The 22,646-nt window shown below is 43.6% G+C and overlaps 1 protein-coding gene across 1 annotated transcript; it reads left to right on the plus strand.

The window, feature by feature from the left end:
- Window positions 1-840: 840 nt before the first annotated feature.
- Hacd1 (3-hydroxyacyl-CoA dehydratase 1) lies at window positions 841-22,430 on the plus strand. The gene is given in 8 exon segments (XM_052157047.1): window positions 841-993; window positions 995-1,137; window positions 10,390-10,507; window positions 10,654-10,672; window positions 10,749-10,837; window positions 14,608-14,729; window positions 19,618-19,796; window positions 22,258-22,430. Coding segments are annotated over 8 exon segments (858 nt in total). The 5' UTR covers window positions 841-888; the 3' UTR covers window positions 22,341-22,430.
- Window positions 22,431-22,646: the final 216 nt, after the last annotated feature.

Raw genomic sequence — 22,646 nt, forward strand, 5'->3', positions numbered from 1 at the left:
TAAGCAAGATCACCAGAAAAAATATTAATATTCATATTTGAGCTGACAAACAGTAGCAAGTCAGTACCTGATTTTGATGGATAATTTTCTTACCCCTACCTCTCTATGAGGTATATCATTGTATTTTCTTTTGCAGAAATTTAGGCATACACAAATTTCTAAATTCCCAGACTGGTGGAGTCAAGTACTTGGGGGTTGAATTTCAGTAAACTGACTCTAGCCTACTTGCTTAGCCACACTCTATAAAAGGAAAAGGAAAGGGGGCTATTACTAGCATGGTTCTTGAGAGGAAGAGAGAAAAATGGGAGATTAAATGTGGAGAGCAGTGGGGCACTTCTTCCCAGCAGGACAGGAAACTTACTAACACCATGGCTGGATTTTCTGTATGTACCCTAAGACCTATCCCTGTTTTCCCACGTTCTTTCCCCCAGCTTCCTTTTGGTATAAAACTTTAGAACAGATCTCTAGAACCTGAGATACCTGATACCCGTCTGACCAGGAGGCAAGGTTAAGACGGAGCTGCTTCTCCAGAAGCTCAGGAGAGCGAGCCTTTGGTAGGGAGATCCTGCTCGCGGGGCAAAAGCCCTGCCACCTCGGGTGCACTCGCTCTGTCTGGACAAGGTGCACCAGCGGGGCACCCATTGCCAGGGCGCGCGTCGCCCGCGTCTCTCTAGGAAGAGGTCGCAGCCAGCGCGGACAGCTCTTCCGTGGGAGCGCGCGGCGCGACACCGCCTGGAAGCCGTGACCCCGGCTGGCCCACCGCGGGGCTGGGGCCCTGAGCACGCGCTCCCGAGAGGCGGCGCCGGGGCGGGGCGCGCGGCCGGGGGCGCGCTCCCCCCCCCCTCGCGGGCGGCCGGGCAGGCGGCGCCGACCCCCCGCGCGTCGCACATGGAGCGTTGGACCGAGGCGGCGGCCGCGGGCAGCGGCACTTCAGTGGCGCGCTCAGCCGGCCCCTCCCGCTCCTGTGCGCTGCTCCTCCGGGTCCGCGTGCGCGGTCACCATGGCGTCCAGCGAGGAGGACGGCACCAATGGTGCCTCCGAGGCCAGCGACGAGAAGGAAGCCACCGGCAAGCGGAGACGCCTGGGCTTCCTGGCCACCGCCTGGCTCACCTTCTACAACATCGCCATGACCGCCGGGTACGTGCGCGCGAAGGTCCTTCCACGCTCCACACGCTGTTGTGCGGTCCCTCCGCGATCCGGGCGCGGGGACGCGGGGAGCGCGCGCTCGCTCGCTCGCTCGCGGGGCTGCTGGGGGGTCGAGCCGCGGCGCGCACGGAGGTGGAACGGAAGCGCACGGGGGAGCTCTCAGGGGTCGAGACGGAGGCGCGCGACGGTGGCAGGGGCTTATGCAGCGAGAGCGCGGGTGTCGGCTAACTGGGGGTCGCGGCGCACACGGAGCAGGGCAGCGCGTGTGCCCGGCCACTTGCGATCGGAGCACTCTGAGCGCGTGGCCGGGGCGCAGAGAGCAAGAGCGCGCATGGTGGGCCCTAGGTGGTCGCGGCGCGGCGGGGGCGCGCGGCGCGGTGGGGGAGGGGCGCAGCGGAGTTGAATGGAGCGGGGCGGGGCGGCCTGCCGCCGCTCGCTGGGCATTGCCTAATACGGTGCACGGTGTGGCGCGGCGGCACGGGGCGCGGGCCGGAGGTTAAGTATAGACCCGGGCAGGAATGTGGGGCCGACCCACGGGGGAGGCGACAGCGGCCCGGCCGCCTCTGCCTGCTGTTGAAGAAACAGCCGGGTCTGTTCACCTCGAGCCGGGAGCTGTCCGCTGGCTGTGGAGACCGGACCCTGGGCGTGTGGTTCCTGGTGCTGTGGATCGCTGGGCAGAGTCTTCATCCACTGTTTCTTTTTAAGCATGGCACTTAGAAATGCCCACTTGGGACTTTGTTTGAAACACCTGGAACAGGGCAGATGGCCAGCGTCGTTTCGGCCTTATCCTTTCCAGATTCCTGTCCCCCCCCCCCGCCACCCCCCCCCCCCCAACCCCGCAGGCCCTAGTGTGAGTTGAAAGTTAGGATCATACAAGATCAGTCTTCAAAGGGCTGTCAAATGACTTCTGGGTCTTCAGTGACTCAAGCCCATTATGAAAATGTCCTTTGCTATCTTGCCTTTAGAATGTTACTTTCTCAGTATCTTCGCACGTTTTAAGTTACAGAGTTGTGAAGAAACGTTTAGTATTTAAAACAATCGCCGAGTCTTATAGAAAAAAGTGTGAACTTTTTTCTAAATCGAATTGACCTATCAGCTAAGATCAAGTGTAGAAAAATGTGATTCTTCTATTTAACAAATGTTCCTGTTGATTACCTAGTATATAACCCTGTATATTAAATATAGTTAGTTCATAGATATGTATTTATTGGGGTTTACTGTGGACCAGGGACTGTGCTGTTTCCTTTGGCCATGTCTTCTAAACTTTAGTTTCCTGCAATCCTGTGAGGGGTACAGAACAATATTTTATAGTGAGGCATGGAGAGACCCTGAGTCACTGGCTGGAGATCACAACCAGACAGTGTCAGGCATGGGTTTCCACTGAGACTGACTCCAGAGTTGTGCAACTTCATCTTCTTGCTGCCCTGAATTCCAGACCTTTGAAAATTCAGAAAACAAACAGGTTTAAAAGAACTGGCAGGCAGTTCAGAGCCCACCATACCCTGTGGCCTTAAAATGCAGCAGGGGCAGGGAGCGCCCCCTGTCTGAGACCTTCTCATCAAGTTAGTAAATGCTTTTGGAATGAATACTCACCTTATGTTAGTAGATTGGCTGTCCTTTCCCTGCCCAGTCTGCTTTCCATTTTTAAGGCCACGTTACCGTTTCAAAAATGAAAACTTGGAGCACAATCCAAGTTTAAGATCTTGAATGAGAAAGTCAAATTAATCCCTGGGTGACCCTCTCTTGTAGTAAGGGACTTGGGGCTGTCCTCATTGAAGGCCATTTTCACATTCTCCTGTACTACCCAATTTACCTTTCCAGTGTTCTTGCCTTTGAAACCCTCAACTCTGATTTTTTTGTTTGTTTGTTTGTTTTGTGTTTTTTTTTGTTTGTTCTTTGAAACAGGGTTTCTCTGTGTAGTCCTGGCTGTCCTGGAACTCACTCTGTAGACCAGGATTGCCTAGAACTCAGAAATCTTCCTGCCTCTGCCTCCGAAGTACTGGGATTAAAGGCGTGCACCACCACCTCCCGGCAACTCTGTTTTTCTCGGTGCATTTTACAGCTCTTTGCATCCTCTGTTCCCTCTTTCTGTGACGTCATCCTTGTTCTCCCGCCTGCGCCTGCGGGCTGCGCAGTTTGAACTTTTCTAGGCTTCCTGCCTGGATGGGGCAGTGTGTTCTTCAGCTGAGCTGTGCCTTCCTTCCCAGCAAGCCACTGCTTATCCTGTGTGTCGGTTGTTTGTGCTGAGAGGGCCCACTGTTACTCTTTTCAAGGCAGAGTACCCAGATGGAGTAATCCACGTAGTTCTATGAGCCCCTATAGATAAAATTTCATATTTCCTTACTTACCATTTGAGCATCCAATTCCCTTCAAGTTTATGCCCAAATCTCTACCCTGAAGGGGACTTTGCCCGGGCACCTTCTGTGATGTACTAGCACACCTTGACTCCTTGATTTTTCTTCGTCCTATTTACTGTCACTCAACCATACCATATATTGTAGTAATTCATTGTACGCTCCAGGAAGTAATAAATACTTATTGAGTGAGTGAATGTGAATATCTTGTAAAACATTGATGATGAATGTCTATTGTATAGGCCCTGTTTCCATGTGATATTCAATTCTGTCATTCTAATTTGCATAATTATACTTTTTATTGTTATATAAGACTGTATAGAAGAAATGTTCAATTATGGATTAAGACAGGTCCTAGTGATATTTTAAAGTCCCCCTACCCTGACCCTGTGGAATAACTAGTGGCTTTAGGCAAATCCAGAGTAGAGGCACCTTTGAAGGATGGAGGGATTTATATGGTATATATATATATATATATATATATATATGGCTTACTCATATATAGGTTCTTGACTATAGTAGTGAGTATCTGTGCTTTGCTTCTGAACCTGTAGATGCTAATGTATTGTCTCAGGTCAAGTGGGGAATGTAAAACATATATTCCAGGCTCGTCCTCCAAGAAGCACAGCCTGGACATTTAAGATTAAATGGAACAGAGTGAGTACATTCCTGTCCAAAACAGGAGCCAAGAGGACTGAGAGGACAGGGGGACTGAGAGAAATGTCTGTGAAGGAGATGAAAGCATTTGAACGGATCTTTGAAGGCTAAGCCGCCGGGTTTGCCAGACACGGTTGAGGACACAGCCTGTTCTAATATAGAGGCGGGGAGACATCAGTTAGGCAACACCAATGGACCCGAAGCATAGATAGACAGACGGCTGGGCTGCGGGTGCTTTGCTGATGTGTGGATTTTATTTTTTGAACACTGGGAGTCTGTTGATGACAGGTTCTGTAGTGGAGTAAAGTTGATAAGTTGTTCGACCTCTGAGCCTTAGTTTTCCCACCTGTAGAACTGGAACAACACAACTGTCTTGCTAGATTAGTACGAGGGGTAAAGGGGTGATAGATGTGAGGTTCTGAGCAGAGGTGTGTGATGGGCAGAGGCAGGAGCTGATGCAGAGGCCAAAGAGGGGTGATGCTAAGTCGCTTGCTCCTCATACTTCAAGAGAAAGTATCCTATCCTTCAAGAGAAAGTATTGGTTAATTTGAAATTATACTTCATGGGGGGAAAACTATTAATGTACCTTGAAAGAGCAATAAATCAAATTTTATTTCCCAAAATGTTGAGTAATAGTCATATCTTCTAGATAGCGTTGCTTGCTATGGATGCTAGATTGAGTGGGTGGGTATACCATAATTATTTATTCATTTACCTGTTGATGGGTATTTCTAGTTTGGGACTATAATACATTTAAAATTCATGTACAGGTCTATGTGTGGACTTATGCTTTCATTTTTCTTGGATAAATGTTTAAAAGTGTCATGGGTCTGTCATGGAGTAGTCACATGTCCAATGTCTCAAGCCACTGAGCTCTTTTCCCAAGGTGCAATGCCATTTTCCCTTACCATTAGCGATAAATGAGATAGTTTCTGCGTGTCATTTTCAACTATTGGTGTGGTCAGTGATCACTGTTTATCATTGAATAAGTTAGGACAGGAACTCAAACAGGGCAGGAACCTGGAGGCAGGAGCTGTGCAGAGGCCAGGGAGGAGTGCTGCTTACTGGCTTGTTCCTTATGGCTTGCTCAGCCTGCTTTCTTCCAGAACTCAGGACCACCAGCCTCAAGGACCCCACCTACAAGGCAAGGCCCTCCCCCATTAATTACAGCCCCCTCCTCCATCAATCACTAATTAAGAAAATGTTCTATAGATTCGCTTATAGCCTGATCTTAAGGGAGAATTTTCTTAATTGAGGTTCCCATCTCTTAAATGACTCTAGCCTATGTCAAGTTGACATAAAACTATCCACCACACCTAGTAAGTATCTTCTATAATTTCCTTGTGAATTTAATTTTCATTTTCATGACCAATGATACTGGATATGTTTCCATGGGCTCACTTGTTGGCAAACTTGTATGCCTTCTTGGGCTTAATGTCTGTTCAAATCTTTTGCCCGTTATTTTGCTTTGATGAGTTGTTTGGTTTCGTAAGATTAACTTAAGAATTCTCTAAGTAGCCCTTTGCCAGGTATGTGATTTGCAAATACCATTTCCTGGTTCCGGTCTTTCATCTCCTAAGAGTGGCTCTCAGAAAGCAGGTGCTTCTAATCCTAACTCTGAACCTTCTCTGCGCCTTTCAGTTTAACTCTTTATGGGTGTGGGTGCCTATTTTCAGTCAGTCAAAGCACTAATGTGTTGATTGCAAAAGGAAGTAGCAATTTAGTCTAGGAACTGCAGTTAAGAGTTGATAATGGATTGTATATGAAAGTATAGCTGTGTGCAATTGAAAGCCATCTCTCCTGCAGGCCTAATTGTTAACCAAAAGGGGATACAAAGAAGACATTCCAAATTAGGGTGACATTTTAGACAGTGGTTGAAATGGTGGACCCAGGCAGTGAGCAGATAGCTACTAACATCACAAAGAAAGAAATGCCAGACATGTTTTGCCTCTTTAGAAATACACCAGAAAACTTAAGTAGCCTTGTCGGAGTCGGATGGAGCCTTAGAACTAACTGCCAGTTTACAGAAATGTAGGAGGCAGAACAGAGTAAATGACCTAAAACCTCAAGTAACCAATTAGATCAAGACATAAAGTGTGTGTGTGTGTGTGTGTGATCTTGCATGTGATCTGATGTTTATGAGGTCAGAAGACAAAGTTCAGTAATCATTTCTCTGCTTCCACCATGCAGTTTCCAGGAACCAAATTCAGGCCATCAAGTTTAGTGGTAGACATCTTTTCACCCATCTTGCCAGCCCCTCAATGTTTTTATAATAGCCAGAAGCAGTTACTTTTATGTAGGACACTGGGTAGGGATTATAGTTTTAGTTATAAAGATAATAATTTTAGAGAAATACAACAAAATATTCAGGACCCTCAAATGAATTCCCTGGGAGGAATTTCAGGTGCTATGATTTTTGTTTTGTTTTGTTAATTACTAAACTGATACCCAAAGTTTGCTAAATGTAGGGCCCTTAGAGAAACTTTGGGCATTCTTTGTGAAGGTATCCTTGGGAAGTGAGCTCTGATTAGATTATTTAGGTCCTGGCCCTCTTTACTGAAATGCAGATGGAGTCAGAATAAAAGCCCCTGTGGTCTTTTCCAGCTCTGGTGCCTTCATTTGTTGTCACCTGTGTAGTGTGTAGCTGGTACAATGCTGCCACCTATGGGACAGTACCAAACTTGAAATACCACCATAAATACTGTTTAAAATGTGAAGAACACTTAATGCTTTGATGATGTTTTTGTTATCTTAGTAATTGCCTCACAAATTAAATTTTATAGGTGTCTAACTTGTCTCTGCCTCCAAAAGCCAGGTGTATGTAAAATGAGTATGTGTACTGGCTGGTTTTGTATGTCAACTTGACACAGGCTGGAGTTATCACAGAGAAAGGAGCTTCCATTGCAGAAGTGCATCCATGAGACCCAGCTGTGGGCATTTTCTCTATTGCTGATCAAGGGGGGAGGGCCCATTGTGGGTTGTGCCACCCCTGGGCTGGTAGTCTTGGGTTCTATAAGAAAGCAAGATGAGCAAGCCCCGGGAAGCAAGGCAGTAAGTAACATCCCTCTATGGCCTCTGCATCAGCTCCTGTTTCCTGACCTGTTTCCTGCTTGAGTTCCAGTCCTGACCTCCTTTGGTGATGAACAACAGTGTGGAAGTATACGCTGAATAAACCTTTTCCTTCCCAACTTGCTTCTTGGTCATGATGTTTTGTGCAGGAATAGCAATTCTAACTAAGACAGTATGTCTTCACTAACCTTTTGGTTTTCTCATTAGAACCTCAGGGACTTAGAACCAAGATTGATAAAGTTATCACATTTTGAGCTGGGGAGGTACATAAAACACCGTCTAGTCAAATGAGTGCTTTCAGATTAGTTCAGTACTGATTCCAGAAATGACCCTTACAGAAGACAGGGTCCTGAGCTGAATCAACTCAAGCTGTGATGTGCTAGGACAGAGGTTTGGGGACTTTAGAGGTTCATTCCCAGTTTTGCCCATTATCTTACTCCAAGATGCATTCTGTAAAGTTTCTCCCCCACCCCAATGTAAAGGATTGAGTCTAGGGCTTCTTGTGTAGTCAGTAGGCAGTCTGCCGGTGAGCTCTGTCCTCAGCAGTAGGCTTAGTAAATTAACCTCATTACTATGAGTGGCCTGTAAACTTTTTACAGTCATACTATCAAAATGTTGGAGCACTGTTTCTCCCTATGACTTTACAATGTCAGGTAAGCATGGATTATTCTGTGATCATTGTGGTTGGAGCCAGCCCAAGACAGCTCAGGAGTGAGACCTCTAGGTCTCAACTGGCTTGGCTCTGTGTCCCTATGTGTTGCTTCTTCATCAGCAAAAAAAAGAATAATCCTTCAGAAGCTTGCTGCACGGACCAAAATTGGCATGTGGCCATGTCTGAAACAGATCCGAGGATCCACCTCCTGTCTTTGCTGTAATTGTTCATATTTCCGTAGCACAGAAGTCTGATGGCATTAGACACTTGCTTGGCATTCTGTTGTTCTGTCCAGTGCGCCATACACTGAGCCGGGGGAGAGGAGAGAGGCCCCGCACGCGCACTCTGTCCTTCAGTGTTGCCAAGGCTGTGTAGTCACTGCTGTCTTTACAAGGAAATGCATTTAAGCCAGTGGTTCTCCACCTTCCTAATGCTGTGACCTTTTAATACAGTTCCTCATGGTGTGGTAACCTCCAACTATGAAATTACTTTCATTGCTACTGCATAACTGTAATTTTGCTACTGTGATGAATCATAATGCCAATCTCCGTGTTTTCCCAATGGTCTTAGGTGACCCCTATGAAAGGGTCACCTAAGGGTCGTTTCACCCCACAGGGTTGACAACTGCTGATTTGACTTACACTTTGATACCTCCCTATCTTAAAGCCTAGGGTAACTACTCATGTCTATAGATGGAGTGTTCTAGGCTTTCAAAAGCCAATGATAAGGCAACTTTCTTAAACTTCAGCATACAGGAGTAGAGATGGAAACCAGGAAGTTTGCTCTCACCAGGAAGTATATCAACTATATCGTGTGTATATCAAGTGTGGGATGTGTGCCCTACAAAGCTACTGCCCACACGTGTAAATTCATGGAGGAGAGTGCATACTTAACATATGTGTGTAAGCTGACAAGGGTCAATACAAGTTCTTTTTTAAAAACTCTAACCTTTGGCTGGGTGTGTTGGTAAGTGTCCTTAATCCTAGCATGTGGAAGACAGAGGTAGGCAGATGTACATGACTTTGAGGTCAGCCTAATCTACACAGTCAATTGTAAACCAGCCAGGCCATCACAATTAAGACCTGGCTTCCAACAACAACTCTTTGAAAGTAGGCCCATATTTGATCTATATGTATCTCTTCTATATTACAGCCATTGGTTTTATTTAGTGAAGATTAATAAATGATTCTTGTTAAAGATTTCTGTGTGTGCCTACATAAATTAAGTGCTATTTTCTTATGAATACAGCTTTTGGACAGCTTTTTGTCTTGACACTTGTACTGGTTAGTTTGCTTATTGTCAATCTGCTACCTGGGCAGAGGGAACATCTACTTAGGAATTGCCCAGATCTATTAACCTGTGGGCCTGTCTGGGGCATTGCCTTGCTCAATGATTGATGTGGGAGGACTCAGCCCACTGTGGGCGGGTGGTACTATCCCTAGGCAAGCTGGTCCCAGACATATCAAGAAAAGAAAAGCTAGCTGAGGAAGGAAGCCTTTTGTATATTCCACAGAACACTTTTTGTTCTCTTTCCCTCTGGGCTGTTTCCCCCCTTCCCCCAAAATAACGAATTAAGAGAATAAGATACATATATTATTGTATAGTTTTGACATTTTTTTTCAAGAGGTTCAGTGAGGGTGAGTATACATGACATGAACTATCTTGAACCTGGTAACATATATAGTCATGTGGCATTAAGCACATTTACAGTTTGTGTGGCTGTCAATCACCATTCATATCCCTAAGTTCATCAAGGCAACAAAACTCTGCACACAGCAAACACTAACTCCTGGTTGCCCCCTCTCCAGCTCCTGGCAACCACGGGTCTTTCAATACCTAGGACTCTGATAACCCTTGGTAACTCATGTAAATGAAGTATGTGACCTCTTGCAACTGGCTTATTTCCTTCAGTACAGTGCCTTCCAGGTCCCTCTATGTCATAGCATATAGTGGAGTCCTTTTTTTTCTTCTTCTTCTTCTTTTTTTTTTTTTTTTGGATTTGGTTTTTTTCTGAGGCAGGGTTTCTTTGTATAGCTTTGGTTGTCCTGGAACTCACTCTGTAGACCAGGCTGGCCTCGAACTCAGAAATCCGCCTGCCTCTGCCTCCCAGAGTGCTGGGATTACAGGCATGTGCCACCACCACCCGGCTGAGTCCTTTCTTTTTAAAGACAGAAATAATCTGAGCCCTCTGGAAAGAGTCCCATGGATAGGAATCTAAAGTCCTGGTATATTTCAATCTACAGTGTTGGAATATTAAAGTGTTGGTATATGGCAGGGAGCAAAATGAGTGAAATTGGGTGGCTGGAATTCAGGTACCATTGTAGACTGACTACAGTAGGATGATAAAGTGTTGATTGACCCCAGAAAGTATCAGTGCAGTCAGCGACCAATACCTGCTGTTCCTCCTTTTAGTTATCGCTAATAATAAGCAAATAACGCTGCCATGTTGCATGCACGTATCAGTAATATTAATTTTGATAGAACCTTGTAAAATGCTTTTATTTTCTCTAGGTGGTTGGTTCTAGCTATTGCTATGGTACGCTTTTATATGGAAAAAGGAACACACAGAGGTTTATATAAAAGCATTCAGAAGACACTTAAATTTTTCCAAACATTTGCTTTGCTTGAGGTAAGTTTTTTCAGTATGTCTGCTATGGTGTTTATTTGGAAATACTTAAGTTGAACAATGTGAATCCTCGCCTGCTAATTGCATAATAGCTATGGGCTTGTTTAATGTTTATGTCATTGACTTGTGGCTTCTCAATTTCCCTACAGGTAGTCCACTGTCTGATTGGTGAGTTGTTCCTTTAGTTTAAGACTGTTTTTATAAGGTGCCTGTGAGGCAGTCATTGACTTGACTTCTCTTCCAGGAATCGTACCCACTTCTGTGCTTGTGACTGGGGTCCAAGTGAGCTCACGAATCTTCATGGTGTGGCTCATCACTCACAGTATAAAGCCCGTAAGTGATGTGCACATGTTGCCTACTTAAGTTATGGACACCTTTCATTCTTAGGAGCCGAGAGTATTAACACAGTAGTGTTTGGGGAAGCCGAATGATTGGGTGAAGAGGAGGTGGACTTTGATGTAGAATGGGCTGTGTAGTCATCTTTTATTTATTTGTTTGTTTGTTTGTTGTTTGTTTGTTTAATGTGTATGAGTACACTGTAGCTGTCTTCAGACACACCAGAAGAGGACATTGAATTCCATTATAGATGACTGTGAGCCACTATGTGGTTGCTGGGAATTGAACTCAGAACCTCTGGTCAGTGCTCTTAACCACTGAGCCGTCTCTCCAGCGCTCATCTTCTCTTACTAGCATCTTCTCCTGTGCTTTCTGGATGTGAGCACATTTCTATTCAACTGATTTTTTTTTCTATTACGTTTCTTCTTAACCTAAGTCATTTAAAAAAATCTTTGAAGTTATCAGTGTAAACAGTTTACTTGTTTTTCCTTGTTTATTACAGGCAAATGTAAATGTTTGTTTTTTAAACATCTGAACAAATAGAAGACACTTGAATTAAAAGCTGTAGTTTTTAAACCTCAGACAGGAAGAGTATGTTTCAGAAAGCTGTTGCATGTGGTGACGACAGATGTTGACAATGTCTACTTGAAAATTGTTGACAGTAGGTTTTAAGTGTTTATCCCAAACAAATGAGAAATATGCCAAGGCAAAGTGTAAGTTAATTAGCTTCAGTCAGTCATTCTGTAATGCATACATATTATCAGAACAACGTGTTATGTACCATAAATATATGCAGTTTTAATTTGCCAATTAAAATACATTTTGAAAGTTAAGGTTGAGGAACTTAGAGGAAAAATAGACACATTCTTTATGGACGCATGACAGGAGACAGACCTAATTACTGAATCTAATTAGTGGTTTCAACTATGTAGACAAAACAAACACTGTGCAAGTCTCTCTGTGGATGTTGGGCCTTTTAAACCCATGTCAGAAACGTTTCTCAGCTCAACCCTTCTGACCTTCTTGACAGCTTCCGTAGGCTCCTGTCCACTTGAGGACAGATCTCTGGCGTTTTTTCCATCCTGCAGATTCCTTTCTCGTCTCCTCTGTGCTTTGGGGCTGACACCTAACCCCCTCCCTGTTTCCTCTGAGCCTCCCCTGGCCTTGCGTCTGTGTGGGGACAGATCTCTGACCTTGTTCCCTCTCACTATCTGCACATTAGCCGTCTTGACAGGATCTTTTGCTCAACTGACTTGAACCACCTGTCCCTAACCAGGACCTCGAGTAGACAGTACTGAGCACACGCCTCATACACAGCCCAAGTGTTTGCTAAAGCTGCTCTGTAGTTTAAAAGCAGGACTCCCACACCGACAGACCAGCAGAAAGATGACTCTAGACTTCACTGAAGGAATATAATAATTAAGCCAGAGCCACAGAGACTCTGGAGAAGGAGGGAGAAGGAAGGCAGAGTTGTGTAGCTGACACTACCTAGAGGGAACCATTAAAGAGAAGTTAGGAATGGGGAGATCCTATAGGGAAAGGAACCGCCTGGTCCTTTTATCCCCCAGAGGCCCTGACAGTAGCTTCCCACTGACATTTATCAATAACTGATTAATTAATTCAACCAATATGTATTGAACATATTCTACACATCTCTAAGTACTAATTCCTGGATTTCCAAAAATGAATAAGGCAGCTACAGCTATCATTCTGGATGTTGGGTCACACAGGTCACACAGCAGCCGAGCAGCCACTCTGTGCCTGACACCGTGCTGAGGACGTGGCTGTCAGCAATGCTTACTGGTTTCTTACCCTCTGGAGCCTGCGATGGAGGGAACCTAACTAAATAGTTATACAAATGCTGACTTGATTGCCTTTGTCTTAAGTGCTTTGAGAAAGGAACACAGTATCCATTACATTCTATACCTAGAGTTTAGGATCTTCTGAGACATGTTCGAAGGCTGCCCTAGACAAGATGTACGTAAGCTGAGGGAGCGCTGACTCATGTACCAGAGAGAACATTTTCAGGTCAGTTCGATGAGCGTTAATCCAAAAAGTCGTGTCAGAATGGGAAGGCGCGCAAGCAGTTGAACAGACCTGAGAGAGCCTTGGGACTGTGCTGGACTGAAAACAACTTACCAGTGAAGAGATTCATTTGAGGCCCTGGTTTTAGAGGTTTCAGGACATAGTCCTTGGCTCTTAGCCCATGTGGAGGGACAGCAGGAACATGGTACGAGTCACTCAGCTCACAGGAGAGGCAGGAGGCAGAATAAGGGCAGGAATCAGGTGTGACCTTCGGAGGGAGGTCTACCTCTCCAGAGAGACCTGTGCCCTCCATCTAGGTCCCTCAGCCCATTTCCATTGTCTCCCGAGACAGTGCCACCACCAGGCATGTTTGACATGTGAGCCTGTGGGGACATTTTCTATTCAGCCCATATCAGGAAAGTTTGCAGGGGCTGTGATCTCAGAGAAGGGTGTTAAGAGATGAAAAAGGGTTTTGTGTGGGGAACAATGATTCTAATTAGAGGGATCAGTGTGTGCAAAGCCTGGACGCAATACGAACTACAGCATCACCACAGTGAAAAACGGAGAGAGGTAAGTAACTGCAGATGAAGTTGTGGACTTTTTTGTAGTATTCGGGTGTTAGGATTTACCTTTTTAGCCTGTTAAGTGATGAGAGATCAATGTTATCTTTCAAATCTTATGACTTAACCTGCTTTTATCCTCCTTCTCTTCTTCTTCCTCCTCCTCCTCAGCACCAACTTTGTTTTATTTTTAAGAAAACTTTTGAGTGAGAGGAGGACAAAGACATGAAAAACCACTTAGGAAATAGTTAGAATGGTCCAGCCCTGACATGATAAGGCTGGAACTGAGATCCTAATGTTAGGGACAAAGAAGGACGGCCAGATTAGAGAGTGGGTGTCTTTAGTCACTGTTCTATTGCTGTGAAGAGTCACCTCGACCAAGGCTGCTCTCATAAAGGAAAGCATTTAATTGGAGGCTTACTTAACAGTTTCACAGCGTCAGTCCAATATCATCATGGCAGCCAGCAGATAGGCATGATCCTGGAGCAGGAGCAGAGAACTGAGCTTCACAGACAGCAGAAAGAGAGGGAGAGAGAGACAGAGAGACAGAGAGAGACAGAGAGACAGAGAGAGACAGACAGACAGAGAGAGACAGAGAGAGAGACAGAGACAGAGACAGACAGACAGACAGACAGATACTGGGTGGGCCTGGTGTGAGCTTTTGAAAGCCCACAGGCCCCCAGTGACACACAAGGCTACACCCACCCCAACAAGGCCACACCCACCCTAACAAGGCCACGCCTACCCCAACAAGGCCATGCCTTGTACTCCTTCCCAAACACTTCTACCAACTGGGGGGATGGGGACCCAAGCTTTAAATATGGGAGTCCATTCCCTTTCACACTGCTACAGTATCACAGTAGCATTTGTATGACTTGATGACTAACAGGAAGTTGGAAGGGCAGATTGTTCCCATTCAGCTTTCAAGGCAACAATGCTGTCCTAGGATATTAATCACATTTACTGACTGGACTGAGGAACGAGGGAGCAAATATCAGTAAGTAGGCAGCCCCTCCAACTACAATTAAGTTCCACATTTATAACCATTACATAATGATGACTTTATTGTGTCCTGCATTCCATTATAATAAAGGGCAACAAACAATCTAAAATTTATTTTGCTTATCTCACTGGACAAAAAGCCTGAGGTTGAACGACACTGTGGCTTTCTCTAATCTGCAGATCCAGAACGAAGAGAGCGTGGTGCTTTTTCTGGTCTCCTGGACTGTGACCGAGATCACTCGCTATTCCTTCTACACATTCAGTCTCCTCGACCACTTGCCGCACTTCATTAAATGGGCCAGGTGGCAACGTCTTGCCTTCCAGTTCCCCCCTGCCCTGTGCATGCTTACCTTGAGTGCCGAGCTAACACGGGACAATCACAATTGGGTCACAGCTCCACGATGCCAGAATGCTACGCTTGGGTCACTCGCAGTGTTCTAACTTACATCCTAAAAGCTGAATTCCAATGGTCACAGGCACATAGTAATACCAAAATATAGTTTACGACAAATCATATCCATAAGTGATCTCAGTTGGTCATTTATTTTATTATTTTGGAGAGTACAATATACATTTTGGGAGTTACATTGTAAATAAAGTTTACTCCAAATATAGCTGCTGATTGCTCTGAGGTATTATTATGTGGAGATTTCATTTTATTATTTTTGATTTTGTACATACTTATGTGTCTTTGTGAGTGCCGGTGTCCTTGAGGGGCTGGGGCATCAGATTCCCCTGCAGCTGGAGTCACAGGTGTTTGTAAGCACCCACATATGAGTGCTTGGAACCAAACCCTGGCCCTCTTCAAGAGCAGCGAGTGCTCTTCACTGCTGAGGCAGCCCCTCTTCTGCACGGTTTCCAAGTCGGCAGGAGTGCACGTCAGTCTAGCACTTCAACACTAGCAATTGGGTGCTGCCGCACAATGTTCCTTCCCAGCCTTCTGATATCATAAGTAATGCCGCAAAATACCATAGCTCTTACCTGTTTTTTACGCCCAGAAGGTGATACATACCTTTCATCCTAGCACGCGGAAGGTGGAAGCAGGTGGATTTCTGTGAGTTTAAAGTCATCCTGGTCTGGCCTTGCCAGGCATCAATGGGTGGAGAAGTCCTTGTTCCTATGAAGACTCGGTAGCTGCCCCAGTGTAGGGGAATCGAGGGCGGGGAGGCGGAAGTGGGTAGGTGGGTGGAGGAACATCCTCATAGAAGCAAGGGAAGGGGATTGGAATAGAGGGTTTCCGGGTTTGGAGGGGACCGGGAAAGGGGATAACATTTGAAATGTAAATAAAGAAAATACGCCCTCCCCCCAAAATGCCATCCTGGTCAAACTAGTGAGCCCCAATCTTGCTATCACTACATAGGGAGGCCTATCTTAAAAACAAAACAACCAGCCGGGTGATGGCAGTGAGCGCCTTTAATCCCAGCACTCAGGAGGTAGTCAGAGGCAGGTAGATCTCTGAGTTTCTTGCCAACCTGGTCTACAGAACAAGTTCCAGGATAGCCAGGGCTGCACAGAGAAGCCTTGTCTTTAAAAAAACCAAAACACAAAAGAAAACAAAACAAAATAACCTCTGACATCTGTATTAGTACATGCTGAATTTTTCATACTTGCTCCAGATCCCTATATTAAAGGCCTAACATTTTCTTAGATGATTGCTCTTTTTGAAAACTGATGTATTATGCATGCTTAATGATAATACAGTAGAATAAATAAATAAATGAGAAAGAAATAAAACTTTAAAAAATTATTCACAACCCCATTACACAGGGCCATCACTGTTGATTGTAATTTTGAGACTTTTGACTTAAAATATTCTTTGGTTCCTTTTTAGACATTTTTACTTCATGATTTTACATACAATAAAATGCTCTAAAATAATACCTTAATTCATCGTTCATTGTTCATCATAAGAAGGTCGTACAGTTATGTGTTAGGTTAAGTTAATTCTTTTTCTACATGAAAATACATTCCCATTTAAGAATTAGACTTTTGAAGAGGTTTGTGGCTTTTGCATGCATCTTAGCTGGTGTGGCAGTTCTGTTTTCCAACAGTCTTTGGAACCTCTGGTTCTTTCAAACATACTAACTCAGCACATCGTCTCTGTTCATGAACTGTATCTTGCAAAGTCTTCTTGAAGAAGGTAACGGTGAGCACTGCATGTTTGCATAAGCCTGGCCTATTAGCATGCAATGTCTTGGTTCTCTTGTTTGGAATGTATTTGCACGTCATAAATTTCTAGAAGTGTACAGAACTCTGCTGTGTCATGCTTCAACTCGCTGCGTTGAAATCACTTGTCATTTCATCTGTGTTAAGGGTTTATTGTCTGGGCACACTGGTGTACACTACAGTCCCAGCTCTTGGGAAGCAGAGGTAGAAGATTAGCAGTTTAGGGCCAGCCTTTACTACATATGGAGTTCAAAGCCAAGTAGGTATTATGTGAGACCAATTCTAACAATTATGACAACAAAAGGTTTTACATGAAATGGTCCAACACTGAAATAGATCTGTTAATATATGTATCATTTGACTATAATCATCAATAATAATTTTAAGATAGAGTCTCACTTTGTAGCCCTGGCTAGTTTAGAATTTATTATGTAGACCTACAAGACTCAGTACTTGAATGTACTGAGATCTGCCTGACCCCTGCCTCCTGAATGCTGGGAGTAAAAGTGTGTACCACTGTGCCTAGCCATCATCATCAATAACTATGTTTCATGTTCAAACACTCTTGAAAAGTTCAAACATTTACATATATTTTCCTACTTTATTAAACAATCTAAAGTAATTTTAATACTTAACTTCAAATGTGGAAGCTATTATTCTCATATAAAACTTCAGTTTAGAAATGGATTCTTATTTGAGGTTTGAACTACCACAATTGATTACCTTGATTCTATTTATGAGCTGAAAGTGTTCCTGGATAATTTTATGTTGGGTTATGCTTTCATACTGATTTCCATTTTAATTTCAGAGGTACATTTCCTCAAAGAAATTTTAGGCAACAAGTGGGAATCTCCAAGGTAGCAAGGCTTTCCATAGTTAGTGTAAGTCACACAGCTTATTCCCATTTCATGATGAATTTTCAATGACCTTTCAGTTTTCAACTAGTTTTTTAAATGTCATCACTTTAAAAGTGATGGCTAGGTGGTGGTGGCACACACCCTTAATCCCAGCACTTGGGGAGGCAGAGACAGGTGGATTTCTGAGTTCGAGGCCAGCCTGGTCTACAGAGTGAGTACCAGGACAGCCAGGGCTACACATAGAAACCCTGTCTCTGAAAAAACAAACACAAATAAAACAAAAACAACAAAAAGAGTAATGATTTACAAAAACCATTTAATTATACTTTCTGATTGTAGTGTGTGCATGTGTGTGTGTGTGTGTGTGTGCGCGCGCGCGATGTGCTTGTGTGCTTGCATTTCCCAGATACTCCTATGAAGACCATAGGATAAGTTTGCAAGGAATTTTCTCCCCTGTATGAGTTGTGGGGATTGAACATAGGTTGTCAGGCTTTGAAGCAAGCACCTTTACCCTCCACCCAATCTTACCAGCTTGGGAGTGAACTACTTAAAAAACAATCACTAGAGAGCTTCATGAAGTTAAAAAAATAAATTAGATTAGGTATTTTGTTTGAAAGGAGATTATAAAATTGGCTATAGGATTTTTAAAAGGTAAAGTTGGAAAATATTGATCTAAATAATACACAAAATTATGCGAGTCTGGGAAGAGAGCAGGAATGTAACCCAGCAAGGCCAGTATAGGTAGGGACATCATGGGCTCTTTTCCTTCTTTCTGTGTAGTTCCACCCTTATCTCTTCATAGGACTGTGGTACATGAGAATCAGGTGACCTATCTATCATCTGTTTGCCTGTTCACCTGCCTGTCTGTTTATCCATCTATCTATCCATCTATCTATCCATCATCCATCTATCATCTATCTATCCATCCATTTATCTATCAATCCATTTATCTGTCTATCTATCGATCTATCTATCTATATCCATCTATATCTATCCATTTATCCATCATCTATGTATCTATCATCTATCCATCATCCACCATTTCTATCTATCATCAATACATCCATCCATCTATCCATATATCCATCTATCCATCCATCTACCTATCTATCATCTGTCTGTCTCTGTCTCCTCCTCCTTTCTCTCTGTCTTTCACCCCCTCCCACCCACCACCCGCCTCCTGACATGCAGGGTGTCATGTGTTCCAGACTGACCTTGAACTCCATGTGTAATGGAAGATGACTCTGCCCCTCTACCCCTCCCGCCTCTCTCTCCAGAGTGCTGGCGTTACAGGCGTGCTGTACTATGCCTGTTTCAGGCAGTGCTGGGGTCTAACTCAGAGCTCCATGCGTGCTTGGCCAGCTTTCCACCAGCTGAGTCATGTGACTCGTCTGTATAGGCGTTTCTTCATTCCAGCTGGGAGTTAAGTGAAATGCAGATGATTTTTCCATAAAAATTCTGTTGTTGTGAAGGTAGTTGCGCACTGTGTGCTAATTACTAGCGGCTGGTAACTGAAGTTGTGTTGTCAATTTCCTGCAGTAATAAGTTTAATCAGTAATCACAGTTTTCCAAATAACTGAAAATATCTGCTTTAGTCGTTTGAAAGTTACTTCCAAATTAGGATCCTGGTTGGCCTTTTTAAGGCACAGTATTCATTAGTAAATGGCCAGCTATCAGAAAAAAAGAGGAACCATTATGACTATATACCCCAAAGAAGCGATTTTTTAAAAATAATTAAATGAAACAAAAGTGCTGTGTAGTTAGTCATGGTGTCCCCATCTGTGGTGTCAATAACTTGGAGGTCAAAGCAGGAGGGTCACTTGAGGCCAGGGTCACTCCATACCAACCTGGCTAACACCACAGTCCCACACTGAAAAGCAAACAAATGAAATCTGCATGCATACTTTTAAATAAATTATAACAATATTTTAATACTCTATATAATAAACTGCCTCTTTTATTCCTATATTGTCACTGAGAATGAGAATTACTATTAGAAGTGAGGCGATAATTAGCAAGCCTATGGTTAAATCAATAGTCTGTGTGTGATATTGTAAATGCATAGAGAGAGATTTCTAAGATAAAACACGCTAGTAATGGAAGGGTTGTGCTTTAAAATACAGTAATCTTCTAGAGAAATAATCATCGGTATCTTGTCTTTCTCCAGATACAATTTTTTTATCATCTTATATCCCGTTGGAGTTGCGGGGGAACTCCTCACAATATACGCTGCCTTGCCTTACGTAAAGAAATCAGGAATGTTCTCAGTAAGGCTTCCTAACAAGTACAACGTCTCTTTTGACTACTACTATTTTCTTCTCATAACCATGGTCTCATATATACCGTGTAAGTATAGGCTTATTAGTACTTTGATTTGATTTGATGGTGTATAACATGCAAGTCTTTGGAACAGCAACTTAAACTAATTTAAAAATCAAGGGGAAAGGAGAATGATTTCTCCTTGGTACATTAACGCTTTTATATGTTTGGAATAACAGAAGGGAAGTGAGTTGGTCTTTTTATTCCTTTTCTTTTCTTTCTTTTTTTCCTTTTACTGATTATGTGAAAAGGTAAGTAAATTAATAGTCAGGCAAGTGCTTTCTTAAAAGCAGTTAAATATGCTCTGTATGGCTAAAAGAAAAAAACTAAATCATTTCAAAAGCATGCATCAATATGACTATTGACAAGCATCCAGCCTTCTGTGTATGAATCGTAAGCATTCTATCAAGAAGACGTGAGATCATTTCTACCCATTGGGCATACCTGGGGATTTAATACAAATGATTTCTAGTCTTACTTGTGCTGTTTCATATACTTGGCAGGAATAGAGCTGCTTTTCTTTTAAAAATGCTTTGAATAATTGAGCCTTTCCCCTAATTTCTCACCATCTTTCAACAGTTTCAATGAGTTCATGAGACTTTGTTCTCTTCTTTTAGGTGCTGAGAGTGGTAGATTTTAAGTCTTTTGTTTTTTTTGAAGTCACTAGCAGCAAATAAAAGAAGAAAACATGATTTATTTATCTTCTCAATAAAATAAAGGGTGGATGTAGGTGGGAAGTGGAAGGAGAAGTGAGAAATTCCAAGAGCCTGAACTTGACGTGGCCAGGTGATAAGGCCTCTTATTTCACGGGGACATGCACACAAGATGCCAGCCTGTGACAGCTCCAACTCTGGGGCTTTTCTAAAACCAAAAGAGACAGAGTTCAGAGGAATCATCCTCCTTGCACTTTACCACATCAGCCTGATTGACCACCTAGCCAGGGCTGGTGAGAAGACAGACAGATACCGGGTGTCACATCCCATGCTTTGTAAGAGTCTCTAGGTGGGGGCAGCATGTCTCAAACAGAATCAGAGTTCATATAGACTGTTTGTTGCCGTGGGGGGTCACCTGCCCTGTGGTCACCTCGCTTGTGACCTCTGATGTTAGTCCATAGAAACCAGGATCTTCAGAGAATGTAATCTGAAACTTCAAGCATACAAAAGTCTGATCTTTGCCAGTAAGAACATGCTAGCTCATTATTCCTCTTGCCTAAGATCTCTCTGTCAGGGACCCATGTTTCCACAGCCTTGCTGATATTGCTAGATATGGCAACTGGCTTTCCTTTGATAATTAAAAGTAACGTTTGAGTACTTAATTTCAGTACCGAGAACTTCTATCTCCTACTCCCCAATGAGGGCATTCCACATGGGAGAATTTCAGCGAATACTTGTAAAAGTACCCAGCATGCAAACTGTTAAACTGCTCAGGATCTTACAGGAGAACTCACTGGGATTGCCTGGTTTGCTTTACACATGCCTTAGCTGCATGTTTTGACTGGTAGACCTAATATGACTGAATTTATCAAGATGAGAAGTTCATAAATAAAATCAAACCTAGTCCACATTCTTTGACCTAACATTTGACCTAAATTTAAAAGCAATTTTTGAAACACACACACACACACACACACACACACACACACACACACACACTACACTTCACACTCTACACTCAGAGGTCAAAGTTGCTTGAAGAAGATTAATTTCTCTGGTGTGGTTATTCTGGGATTGCCTTACATTTTGAATTGATAGCTAGTACATATTTGCTCAGCCATCAGCCTTTATGATGTGATTGAAAGTCTTTGATCTGGTTCATTTCATACCGGTTCAATTTTTTTTCTCCAAATTTACTGCACAGATAGTCATATATCCAGCTGGTATCATCCGTGCACATGTTTCTGCTTGTGCACATGACAGAAGCCCCTGGGCCCAGCTGCAGGGAGTGTCTGATTAGGACTCTGTTCTGGCCCCCCTTAGACGCCACATCTGGGACTATGGCCCAGGTCCAGTCTCTTTCCTGATCCAAGGGTTAACCACATCATTAATGTGTGCTGTCCCGAGAACACGTGCCATGGGTATAGATGAAGGCTGGATGCAGTCGGGACATTTACATGTGTGTGCATGTAGGTGTTTATGGAGCCAGAGCCAGATACAGTTAACAGAGCAGATAAAAGCAGACAGTGTGGGGCTTGCTGTCCTTGGTTCTGATATATTCCTGTTACTGATTTCTAAAATTAAACATGGTCATCTAGATCCTTATGGAAAATGTATATTTACCAAGGTATATGAGCTTGGTATGACAGAAACACCTTCAGAAGTTAATGTGTTTGTTACATGGTCTCCATTTTTGCTTTCAGCCCCTGCTCCATAAGCACCGGGGGTTTGTGTGTGGCCATCCTATATAAAGTGCAGGGCTTTCTCCTTTTACAGGTCTCAAGCTGACTTAAAGCAATGGCTTATCTCCCTTTGTTTTCTTTTTCCCAATGAAGTGTTTCCTCAGCTCTATTTTCATATGTTACGTCAAAGAAGAAAGGTGCTTCATGGCGAGGTGATCGTAGAAAAGGACGATTAAAGGGTCCCGAAAAACAAGGTGCTTTTTTCAGAAAAACCGGATTACTTGAGTCCAAGTTTTAATAATAAGAATAAACAACTTCATGAAATACCATGGATTGCATTGTTTCTTGATATATAAGGGAAAACATGGTGTTTACCAGTATCTGTCTTCGTATTGTGCTGTGTCTGTTTTTGACAACTCCAAATATTCTAAACTGGTGGGTGAGGGGCAAGGGTGAATCATTTAGGTGCCAACTGGATTGATTACCCGGGAAGAAGAATCTTGTGTTACTTTTATTAATATTCTTTATAACATGTGCTCAAG

The sequence above is a fragment of the Apodemus sylvaticus genome, chromosome 14 (genome assembly GCF_947179515.1).
Source record: "Apodemus sylvaticus chromosome 14, mApoSyl1.1, whole genome shotgun sequence".
In the NCBI taxonomy this organism is placed as follows: domain Eukaryota; kingdom Metazoa; phylum Chordata; class Mammalia; order Rodentia; family Muridae; genus Apodemus; species Apodemus sylvaticus.